At 48.4% G+C, this 12,125-nt stretch overlaps 1 protein-coding gene across 1 annotated transcript in view; it reads left to right on the forward strand.

The window, feature by feature from the left end:
* Positions 1 to 12,125, forward strand: part of LOC144138411 (protein deacetylase HDAC6-like) — a 66,181-nt gene that overhangs the window by 8,243 nt on the left and 45,813 nt on the right. Inside the window, exons 4-8 of the mRNA XM_077670680.1 lie at positions 551 to 650; positions 3,909 to 3,980; positions 7,462 to 7,592; positions 8,016 to 8,084; positions 8,427 to 8,553. Coding sequence (XP_077526806.1) covers positions 551 to 650; positions 3,909 to 3,980; positions 7,462 to 7,592; positions 8,016 to 8,084; positions 8,427 to 8,553 — 499 coding nt within the window. The remainder of the gene's footprint in view (positions 1 to 550; positions 651 to 3,908; positions 3,981 to 7,461; positions 7,593 to 8,015; positions 8,085 to 8,426; positions 8,554 to 12,125) is intronic.

Genomic DNA, 12,125 nt, shown 5'->3' on the forward strand with positions numbered 1-12,125 from the left:
AAGATATGCAGCATATGACAATGCTCAAGGCTATGTCATGTAGTCTGCAGTAAGAGGGAACTGTCATGCCATGATATTGGTCATAAAGCTAAATCTGGTGAGGGTTCGCTATCTTTAAAGGGGCGAAAAAGATAATGTTCTGATGCAAACACAAACCCCCACGTGGCCTGCTGTTCATTCTTCAGCTGTTTGGTACTAGTTGACTGCTTTATTACGCAATGAATCCAAATGCATTCAATGGGGACACACTTCGGAGGAACCTAAATTAGCTCCTTGAAAACTAAACAAAGCTAAAAACTTGTGAGTTTTTTTACTATGGTATGGTCAATGATGTAACCAGCTGCTTTATTGCCCGTGACAGTTAGTTTTTAAAATCTAATCTGTGTTTTTTCAGTTGCAGGAGCTTTAAATTATAACAATTATAACAGCGTCATTATAAGTGGTTTCGTTTGTATTTATGCGTGTAAGTCGTTTAGGATTTTTTTTCCATTCCCCTGCGCTGTTGTTGACAAACTGAAATGCAGCCTGAGTGGCTTGCTTTTTTGCTCAGGAAGGGACTCTTGGATCGGCTCAAGAAGACTCGTGGCGAGACGGACGTGGCAGCCCTGGAGGCAATGTGCACGCGCTACGACTCAATCTACATTCATCCGGTTAGTGCCCCACTTTTTTTTTTTCACTTTTAACCCTTTCCTTGTCAGGTGTTTCTGGCTGGGATGCATCCCCAGGGTTGGCTTGGTTTCCAGAATATGCGGGAATGAGCATAGTGATTTGACTATGATGCGTCCGGAACATGATGCATGGGGAGGAAAGAGCGTGGGTGAGAAATCGCCTTTATTCCAAATGTTTTCAGTTTTCCGTGCACGCTTCCGGGACGACGACCCCACGGCTTCAACACCAGAATCTGACACTCTGGAACTCGCAAACGTTCCTCGGATGAGAAACTCTCAGTATGCGAATCCGAGCTCAGCTCGTATTCGGATCGGAATCGAAGAACCATCGCTCCTGTCTGCTGTCAAAGGCCCCACACTGCCAGCCATCCGAAAGTAACCGTGCGCGTGGAGGGAGCACTTCCAGCAGCCCGCACAATGCACAGAAATGAGCAAGCAAGAGCCGCGATTGAGTAATGTTTCGGTCTGTTGGTGAGGCAACGGCGCACTGGGATAACCCGGCGCACCGTAGCAGACGTGGGAACAGAATAAAAAAAAAAACATGGAAACCCGTTACGCATGGCACGACAACCCTTGCACCCGTAATCGCACCACGCATGCCGCATGGTCCGTCATCCCGACAGAGTACAGCGCGCGGAGCGACCAAGACCCCAGCAACAAAGGGTAGGCGCGGTCGCTCCGTACTCTTCAATATACTGTCGTTGGAGAGCTACCGAGTGAAAATATGAGCTACTAGAAAGATTCAACACATGGCACGAACAGTCCAGCACCGCTTGGCACTATGTCGTGAATTTTTGAATGCACAATGGAGACAGTGCGGAGGGGAAATGCGAAAATGTATTGGTACGTCAGTGACAGTGAAAGGGTTAAGAACATTTTAACACACTCTTATGGAGGTTGAAAGCCGCAAGTGCCCCATATCGTAAAGAACCAGCGTCGTCATCGTCTAGTGCAGAAAATAGCCACCGCTGGAAAGAGTAAACAAAAAACGCAATCCAGTTGCTATGGGAATTGAACCTGGACCTCCAGAGTAAGGGCTGACTGAATTACTGCTACAGTATTTCAGCACGCTGCCAGCAGTGGAACAATCGTTATTATTAAGTGCAGAGCACTTTAGGGGCTCGGCTTGTCGTCGTAGCTCACTCACTGGACCCAAGTAGAGCCACATTACGTTCTGTCGTCACAGCGCCCCACAGAGGCTTCGAAAGCCAAGCGTTTTATATAGTCATAAGCGTTCGAAACTTGTGAACCGCTGGCACTTGCCCCACATCTCCTTGGGTTTAGCGCAACGAAAACTCTAGATGCATTTAAGGCAAATATATGCGGAATTAACCGCCAGTGCCCGCGTTCATTGAGTTAGGAACGCTCTTTGAGTTGGTTTTTACGATAGTGAGCGAAAAAAAGTGGCAGTGCAGTGCCGGCATATGCGGAAGGAAAAGCAAGCACAAAAAAAAACAGAACTCCCGCTGGCGCAGTTTCGAGCAGGGGGCACGCGAGCAGTGCGAAGGCGGGAAATTTGAATTGCATTGGGTGGTAGCAGTGAGTGGATAACGGCACTACAGCCCATTACATGGCGAATCACTGCTCTTCACTTCCGACAGCTTTCGTATTGAGTGGAACGACTTTAATTTTTCTACACATCCTGCCAGCAGGGGCAGTTTTTGCCCAAATCTAGCCTATAACAGCTCTGCTGTAAGTGCAAGAACAAAAAACAAAATAACAACAACAAAGAAAAACCAGTCATTTCAAATGCTGGTCAGTGCTTTGCCTCTTCATGAAGCAAGCTTGGAGTAACAAGCAGCCGTTACCTTTTTCAATCAGACACAATGCAACTTGTAACAACCTTATCGAAAACCAGGATGGTGCAAATGGTACTGCTGAAAGAGCTGGCCTTACAGTTCCAGCAAAATAAAAAGAAAGTATTTAAATAATCTACAAAACAGAACTATCCCGAAACAAATTGTGTGACAATTAGCCGTTAAGACCCCTCTAACATTGAACACATTTTATATACCGTATTTACTCGCGTAATCCTCGCACTCACTTAATCCTCGCACCCCTAATGTGAGCCACCAAAACTTGGATTTTTTGGTTCCTCGCATAATCCTCGCACCCCCAACTTTGCAGCGGCAAAAGTTGCCCGCTCGCGAAACCCGAATGGTGCACGCGCTCTCCAATGCGCGCCCTCCGCCGCCACCTCTCTGTTCGGCGGAGAGCGCTGTGTATCCAAGGCCATCCAGGCGCCCTAACAACCTGCATGGCTGCTCCCTAACAGGCACTCTAACACGCTACTCACACTGTCCTTGAGCCGGTTTCGCATGTGCGCAACTAGACGGTGTTCGCGCAGCCCGCTGTCGTGTCGTCGTGTCGCCGTCGTTGAGCAGCAGCAGTCAGTGAGTCACTCGCGTCAGTGGTGGATAGCTCGCTACCATTTTGAAAACTTTTTGATCTCTTTGTTTTGTACTTGGTGCCGATCTCTTTGTTTTGTGCTTGGTGCCGCTTCGCCATGGGGAAAAACGCCAGCTACACTGCCGCTTTCAAATTGAAAGCGATATAGTACGCGATCGAACACGGCAACCGCGCCGCAGGCAGGCACTTCGGCGTCACCGACTTCAACGTGCGTTACTGGAGGCGGCAGCACGACGAGCTGAAGGCGACGAAGAAGTCACGACGAGATAGGGCGCGCGCCAGAAAGCAAAGGCGGCAATTTCATGATCGCTGATCAACGGAGACTGCTTACATTGTAAATAATAAAATAAAAAGAAATAGCTGCTGTTGGCAACACTGTGCTTACATATACAAATAACGACCGCTACATTTAGCGGGATTGGCAGAAGGCAAATTGGCAACACTGTGCACTGGATTTTTTTCCCCGCATTATTCTCGCACCTCTAACTTCGCATAGAATTTTCCGAAAAAAAAGTGTGAGGATTATGCGAGTAAATAAGGTACTAGTTTTCTTAGGTACTAGTTAGTTCACAGTCAAGTTGTAAATATTGTGTAATTCCCATCTGCGGTCAATGGGAGGGGAATGGACAGCCCCATGTTTGTCCACTAGAATAAAGCTCGAGTCCATCCAAGTTTCACTCAGCTTAAGTGAAGTAGCGAGTATGCTCAATCGCAAATTACAAACATGTTTGTTTCATGTACTTCTTGGACTGTGCCCAGCTCTGCTGGTCATCCTCCTTCTCGGAGTGGAAGGGCGCTGAATTTTTTTCGTCTTCTTCTTCTTGCCAACAGAGTACATACGAGCTGGCCCTGCTTGCAGTGGGTTGCACACATGACCTGGTCACGGCCGTTGTCGAGGGACAGGCAAGTAGACGCCGCCTACACTGCCAAACTTCGATCTTCCGCTTAGAAAACAGTCTCTTCCTGCGATTATTTCGGCTTTTCTGGAGGGTTGTGGTCATTTTACTGAGGTCCTTCCCCGCCGTGCATGTTTAGTAGATGCTTGCTGTATAGAAGCACCACTGCTGTCAAGATCAAAATGAAAGTACTGCCCACTGCGGTGGCCCAGTGGCTGAGCCATTGAGTTGCTGATTCCAAGAACGGGGGTTAAATCTCGCCAATGGTGGTCACTTTTATACAGAGGTGAAAGCAAAAATCCCGGGCCATCTTCACTAACAGGAAGCCTGGGGAGGGGTGAAGCATGGAGTGTACAAGTGTATTCCTGGCGCCTTGGCGTTTTTGCGGACGGAGATGAAACCGTTGGGGGGGTAGAGGTATACAGCGTTGCAGTAAATGTCTCGTCTCTTTGAAGCACAAAGCCCTCCAGCGCGAGGTGTAAACGAGTGTCCTGGTGTTTTTTTTTTAGTACGCATTCCGAAGTACTCCAGGGCGAGGTGTAAACGGGTGTCCCGGTGTTTTTTAGTACTCATTCCGAAGTACTCCAGCGCGAGGTGTAAACGAGTGTCCCGGTGTTTTTTTTTAGTACACGTTCCGAAGCACTCCAGGGCAAGGCGTAAACGAGTGTCTCGGTGTTTTTACGCATTCCGAAGCACTCCAGCGCGAGGGGTAAACGAGTGTCCCGGTGTTTTTTTTAGTACGCGTTCCGAAGCACTCCAGCGCGAGGGGTAAATGAGTGTCCCGGTGTTTTTTTTAGTACGCGTTCCGAAGCACTCCAGGGCAAGGCGTAAACGAGTGTCCCGGTGTTTTTTTAGTACGCGTTCCGAAGTACTCCAGGGCGAAGTGGGAACGTGTGTCCCGGTGTTTTTTTAGTACGCATTCCGAAGCACTCCAGGGCGAGGCGTAAACGAGTGTCCCAATGTTTTTTTAGTACGCAGTCCGAAGCACTTCAGGGCAAGGCGTAAACGAGTGTCTCGGTGTTTTTTTAGTACGCATTCCGAACCACTCCAGGGCAAGGCGTAAACGAGTCTCTCGGTGTTTTTTTAGTACGTGTTCCGAAGCACTCCAGGGCAAGGCGTAAACGAGTGTCCCGGTATTTTTTTAGTACGCGTTCCGAAGCACTCCAGGGCAAGGCGTAAACGAGTGTCTTGGTGTTTTTTAGTACGCGTTCCGAAGCACTCCAGGGCAAGGCGTAAATGAGTGTATCGGTGTTTTTTTAGTACGCGTTCCGAAGCACTGAAGGGCAAGGCGCAAACGAGTGTCTCGGTGTTTTTTTAGTACGCATTCCGAAGTACTCCAGGGCGAGGTGTAAACGAGTGTCCCAGTATTTTTTAGTACGCATTCCGAAGTACTCCAGCGCAAGGCGTAAACGAGTGTCCTGGTGTTTTTTTTAGTACGCATTCCGAAGCACTCCAGGGCAAGGCGTAAACGAGTGTCTCGGTGTTTTTTTAGTACGCGTTCCGAAGCATTCTAGGGCAAGGCGTAAACGAGTGTCCCGGTGTTTTTTAGTACGCGTTCCGAAGTACTCCAGCGCAAGGCGTAAACGAGTGTCCCGGTGTTTTTTTTAGTACCCGTTCCGAAGCACTCCAGGGCAAGGCATAAGCGAGTGTCTCGGTGTTTTTTTAGTGTGCGTTCCGAAGTACTCCAGGGCGAGGTGTGAACGTGTGTCCCGGTGTTTTTTAGTACGCGTCCCGAAGCACTCCAGGGCAAGGCGTAAACGAGTGTCTCGGTGTTTTTTAGTACGCATTCCGAAGCACTCCAGGGCAAGGTGTAAACGAGTGTCTCGGTGTTTTTTAGTACGTGTTCCGAAGCACTCCAGGGCAAGGCGTAAATGAGTGTCTCGGTGTTTTTTTAGTACGTGTTCCGAAGCACTCCAGGGCAAGGTGTACATGAGTGTCTCGGTGTTTTTTTAGTACGCATTCCGAAGTACACCAGGGCGAGGTGTAAACGAGTGTCCCGATGTTTTTTTAGTACGCATTCCGAAGTACTCCAGCGCAATGTGTAAACGAGTGTCCCGGTGTTTTTTTAGTACGCGTTCCGAAGCACTCCAGGGCAAGGCGTAATTGAGTGTCTCAGTGTTTTTTTAGTACGTGTTCTGAAGCACTCCAGGGCAAGGCGTAAATGAGTGTCCTGGTATTTTTTTAGTACGCGTTCCGAAGTACTCCAGCGCGAGGTGTAAACGAGTGTCCCGGTGTTTTTTTTAGTACGCGTTCCGAAGCACTCCAGGGCAAGGCGTAAACGAGTGTCTCGGTGTTTTTTTAGTACTCGTTTCGAAGCACTGCAGGGCAAGGCGTAAATGAGTGTCCCGGTGTTTTTTTAGTACGCGTTCCGAAGTACTCCAGGGCGAGGTGTGAACGTGTGTCCCGGTGTCTTTTTAGTACGCATTCTGAAGTACTCCAGGGCGAGGTGTAAACGAGTGTCCCGGTGTTTTCTTAGTACGCGTTACGTTCTGGCACGAGGCGTAAACGAGTTTCCTGGTGTTTTAGTACTGTGACTACATGAGATGCCTACAGCCCCAGCCTCTATGGGGCTCCACCCCTAAAAACGCCCATGCATTGAGATTATGGCACATGCTAAAGATCCCCAGGTGGGCAAACTTTTTCCCGAGCTCTTCACTACTGCGCGCTTCATCGCCCAGGTGCAGCCTTCAGTGCGTTAAACCCCAAAATTTGAAATTTGAATTTGAAATTAAAAGTGCTGGTGTGGGAATTTCTTTTACAGTTGCGTTGCAGTAAGTTAGTCTTGAAAAGTGCACTGTATCAATGCCGTCTGTTACCCTCCTGTCTCTAAGGCCAGTAATTAGAATTGGGCAGTAACCCAGGTAGCAGTCACAGGCAACGTTTAATGTAACCTGCCGGGCAAGGGCATTCATTCACTGAGCACGAGCACTCTATTTTGTGTTCGGGGCTGCCACAGTTACAATTCAGCGGGAACAAAACACAAAATCACTCGTGCTCTTGTTTGGTGTTCAGACATTGTTATCAGCCGATGCATCCTTTGCATCACTGTAGGCTCTTCCGCTAGAGCAAGCGTTGTAGAACCTCAACAACCGCCTAACAAGATTTGGTGCTACAGTAAAACCTCGTTACAAGAGACACTCAAGGGACCCAAGAAATGTGTCTCTTGTAACCAAGCTCTCTTGTATGCAATGTTGCTAACATGGCTAACCAACGAAACCGCTTTCGTTCAAATGTCTCGTATAACCAAGTGTCTCTTGTTACAGTGTCTCTTTAACGAGGTTTTACTGTATTTGGACATAGGTGCCCTTGCACCATAGACGTGTACACACAAACATCGTAGCACCATTTCAGTTCTGCCGCGTTACGAGCCACCTCATCAAGGGTACTCACTCATGCCAGGTGTTTTTCAGACTGTCAGACCCAGCTATTGAACATTGAACAGTTGATCGAGGCAGTTGAGACACAAGTGTCTGTGCGTGTGCACGCAGGTTCGCAACGGCATGGCCTTGGTGCGGCCTCCGGGACACCACGCCATGCGGGACGAGTACTGCGGCTACTGCTTCTTCAACAACGTTGCCTTAGCTGCTAGGCATGCTGTGGACAACCTCCAGCTCAAAAGGTGCCCCCTCCTCCTCTCTCATTTCCTGCTCCTCTTTTTTTTTTTTCTCCTCCTTCTCGCATTTTGCTCAGGCTTGTTGCATAGTAACTCAAGAAGAGATGAATAGTTCATTCATTGAAGTGTAAAAGTGGCAGTGCAGGCAGTATATTGTTTTTAATGCAAAAGCAGTGAGTGACAATCCATTGAGGGAAAAAGCCGGTGTGTCTGGTGTCTGTGGCAGTGAAATGTCTCCTAAATCTAGCTCGATGTTGCGGCGAAGACTTTATTTGCACAGCGCGGGATAGGAGCGGTTGGGAGTCGATGGGAGGGGCCTTCATCCTGCATTGGACATGAAATGGGCTGCTGCTGCTGCTGCTGCTGCTGCTGCTGCTGCTGCTGCTGCTGATGATGATGATGATGATGATTGCTGTGTCTTGCTTGCAGGGTGCTGATCGTGGACTGGGACGTGCACCACGGACAGGCCACCCAGTACGCCTTCTACGATGATCCTCGGTGAGCGCTGTGGGCCACGCTACGCCTCCAAGCTCTTTGAATGACATTGGCAGCATTCTCAAGCCGCACCCACCTTTGTGAGACCTTTCCAGACCTGAACCTGTCTCTGCTCAGTTATTCCTTTGAATGCACAGCAAGCCTTAATGAAATTGTTGCCACGATTGCCAAAATGACTTCAGTTCTTGAGCTGTGATGACGGTTGGTTTGGTGGTTGAGTTGCGATGATGGCTGGTTGATAATGGCGGGACGGGTTTTTGGTTGGGTCGAGTTTGATGCAATCTCAGCTGCTGTGTGAAGCATGCCTAAACGGTGGCTTCATGAATGTGCGCCGTCCACACTCAGGGTGCTGTACTTCTCCGTTCACCGGTATGAGCACGGAGAGTTCTGGCCTGAGCTCCGGGAGTCAGACTTCCAGTACGTGGGCCGGGGCGCCGGAGCGGGCTACAACATCAACGTTCCCCTCAACCAGGTGACCACTTGCGAATCGATGAAAATGGGTTCTGGACCTGCCGTGGCGGCTCAGTGGCTAAGGCGTTGTGCTGCTGAGCACGAGGTCGCAGGTTCGATTCCCGGCCGTGGCAGCCGCTTTTCTGATGGAGGCGAAAAGCAAAAACGCCCGTGTGTACGAGATTTCGGCGCACATTAGAGATCCCCAGGTTGTCAAAATTAATCCGGAGCCCTCCACTACGGCGTGCCTCATCGCCTGCGTTGTGTCAGCGCATCAAACCTCATAATCAGTCAAAAAATGCATTCTGGAACCTGAAACGTCCTTCGCAAAACCTAGAACCCCAAAGTGAATCTCGTAGTTTTATTTGTCTCCTCTGAACCCATTACTCTGCAGTTGTCCCAGGTTTGCTATTGTTTTGGGTTCAGGCAAATTTTAAAGCCTTTTTTAGTGGGACTGATGGCGTTCTGTCAGAAAACTAATGCATATCCCCGTAGACCAGTTGGTAGACCGAAAAGCTCTGGTAAGATCTCTGGACACACAGCACGTGCACATGAAACCGAGCTTGCATTGTGTCAAAATGGCTACTCGAAAATCGCAAAAAGGGGACGGTTCTAGACAAGACAATAAAGGCGTCGATCATAAAGAAGGAGTACCGTATTTACACGATTGTAAGTCGACTCGTATGTAGGTCGACCCCCCAAAATTGCATCTCTCAAAAAAAAAAAAAAAAAAAAAAGCAAGCGCCGCCTAGAAAATTGTATTACAAACCATAACCTCCGCAATTTGCGGAGGCCACCCCGCCACGCCAGCCACGCACAAAGAGAAGCTCTCCCGTCAACCCACACCGCGGCTCTACCATCAATGATCGATGCTCCCGCAAGAGCCGTGCGCTCGCGGTATGCGCGGTAGATGTTAAAGAAAAGCTTCTGTATAAGCACCCGGAATAACCATATGCGCTATGGGTTGAGCGGGAAGAACACATTCGCTGCGAGATGACAACCATCGTAGCAACCGGCAGCGGCCACTGCCGTGCGATACCAAAATAAACAACATGGCGGCTGACGAAAGCGGCCGCGCGCGATTTACTTTTGCGACTAACCCGTGGACTAACCTCTCACCAACGCATTCGGAAGTGTACTGAACAATGTGATATGATATGGGCTACGTTAGCGCCGCGCATTGAATCAAGGAATTCGCTAATACTCATTTTGTTTATTAGAGTTGAATAAAACACTTCTTGACGCGTTTTTGCACACGATTCGTGCGCGTCGGCGTTGTGCGGGCGACTTTTTCACGCCCGCGGCGACGATTCCGTGCGTGCGGCACCTTCTACTGCTTTTAAATTCTACCAGTTCTACCTCGGTAAAACGCACGCTGAGCGCGGCAGCGGGAGGAGCCTGACGATGCGCGCTCTTCAGGGTGGAAGTTTGATAGCGCTCGGGACAGCCGGCTGGCGCCGCCGGAGATGTTTAAGCTTATCACGGTGACGGATATTTGATTGGCGCTTTCCCTAGCGGTGCGGATAATGCTTTATAGTGTAATTTTCGACCACATTATCAGCTCCTTTCCTGCACAAACGTCTTCGTTTGTGCCTTCAGTGATATCTTAGCGAGCGGTTAGAAGCGGTCGCTGGAGCTACGCGCACCTCTTCGCGAATGGTGCCGCCATGTTGCCGCTGCCGATCGCGTAACGCGCTGCATGCGGGTGGTATTCGCGGCAGCGTCAGTGCGGCGCATTTTCACGAGCAGAAGACGCCCCATGCGGTTCTTAGTTTAGACCATAATTATGGGAACGAGGGTCCCCACCTCGTAGCACCCCCGAGTTCTCGTTCCTCTTGCCGTTGCTAGCGGTAGACGGTTTGATTTCGATTCTAAGTCGACCCCCCAACATTGGATTATCAAATTTGACAATAGGGGTCGACCTACAATCGTGTAAATACGGTACAATAGTACGCCTTTATCTCATAAACCACATGCAGGTATACACTTAGATGGTTAGTAGACGCATTTACTTAGTGCGTGAAAAAGTGGTCGCGTGTGTTCGTCCTTGGTTTGTGATTTCAGTCTGTGAAGGCTTGACAATTGATTGGACGCACTTTCAGCGAAGGTGGGGCACACTTTTGGCTCTCGTGCTTCTCTCAACTTTCTTTCAGAAGGGGTGGTAAAGTTTTTCAGACACTGCACACCCTTTTCATTATTTTTATATTCTATTCCTTCCATGACCTTTCCCCGCCCTCACATTCTGAAGAGGCTGTCAGGTGGTGCCACCATGCGGTGGTTTTAAATGGTAAGAGGACAAAGTTTACACTGATGTAAACACAACACTGCTTGCGCTTTGGCAAGACAGTTGTGGTCAGCTCAACCCGACACAAGCACCACTTCAATGACATTTCTGCAGCAGCAAGGTTAAATTTTAATTCTTAGTTTGTGAGAGTTCATGCGCGAAAATTCAAAATTTCGGTCTAGGCAAATGACCTTTCTCCGAACCACTCCACTTCAGCTAAACATTCGTGAATTAGAGGCGAATAATAATTGTTCTTTCGAAAGCTAGTCACGGAATCGTACGTTTGTAACGTTCCAAACTCAAGCCGCTTCTGACGTCGCACTGTCTGCATGTTGTCACTGCCAAAGTTGTGGAGGTTGCTAATGTGAACGTGTAAAGCAGCTGAGTCGCCATCAAGCCACAGCCAAGTCAAGACAAGACGAAATTGCATTCTCACGATGTAATCACTGGATTTGTGCGAGAGCAGTTCGATCTGTAAGCAAGACACTGTCACAAGGAAAGTAAAAAGTGTGAGATTTTCGGATGATAGCAAGATTGTTCAAAGTGCAGACGTGAGGACTCTGCTAAAAAGAAAGAAAGAAAGGTTATTTCATTCTCAATGTCAGTTAATCATTCAGCGTCAATCACTTCGCAGTGTTGCAGCACAACTCACCCAGTCAGCTAGCAGCACGGCTGTAAAAGGTTAGAAAACAGCCGAGGCGGAATTATCGCTCAAAAGTGAGGCTTCCACATCCTCTTCAAAGTGTATTCTGTTGTTAGCCAAATTTACAGCTATCAAGTTTCTGTGGCAAAACAAATGTTTCGTGAGTATCGAGAATTTGTAGGGGAGTTACCTCTTTCGGGACCGCCGGGAAAAGTGATGAAAAAGGGAGGTCTCGGTACAATTTTTTTTTTACGTAAAGCAAAGGCACCATCCTGCCTTAGCATATACCAAAATGCAGCTAATTAAATGTTCTTTTACATACAATACCAAGTTTTACCTCAACACTGACGATAGAACCATAAAAAAATCTGAAACTAAGAACTTCGTAAAAAAAACTACAGAAAAAGATAGAAAAAAGCGTAAATATACAAATATTAAAAAAGACTAAAATTATTTCAGGATATACAAAATCTAACACAATGCTTTGTTTCTTCATTGAAAAAGTTTGATGCGGCTAGGTGTAACTGGTTTTCTGTTTTGTGTGTGATCCCTTTGGCATTAGGGCCATGGTTACGTCGTCGCCCAGGTGCACGCCAAGCTCCTGTCTCGGCGAAAACTTGATCCGTTTCTGCGCTGGTGGCAGGAGATCACCATTAGAGGTAGTTAA

This window comes from Haemaphysalis longicornis, unplaced genomic scaffold, assembly GCF_048455015.1.
Source record: "Haemaphysalis longicornis isolate Haplotype H1 unplaced genomic scaffold, Haemaphysalis longicornis Haplotype H1 scaffold_5, whole genome shotgun sequence".
Classification (NCBI taxonomy): Eukaryota; Metazoa; Arthropoda; class Arachnida; order Ixodida; family Ixodidae; genus Haemaphysalis; species Haemaphysalis longicornis.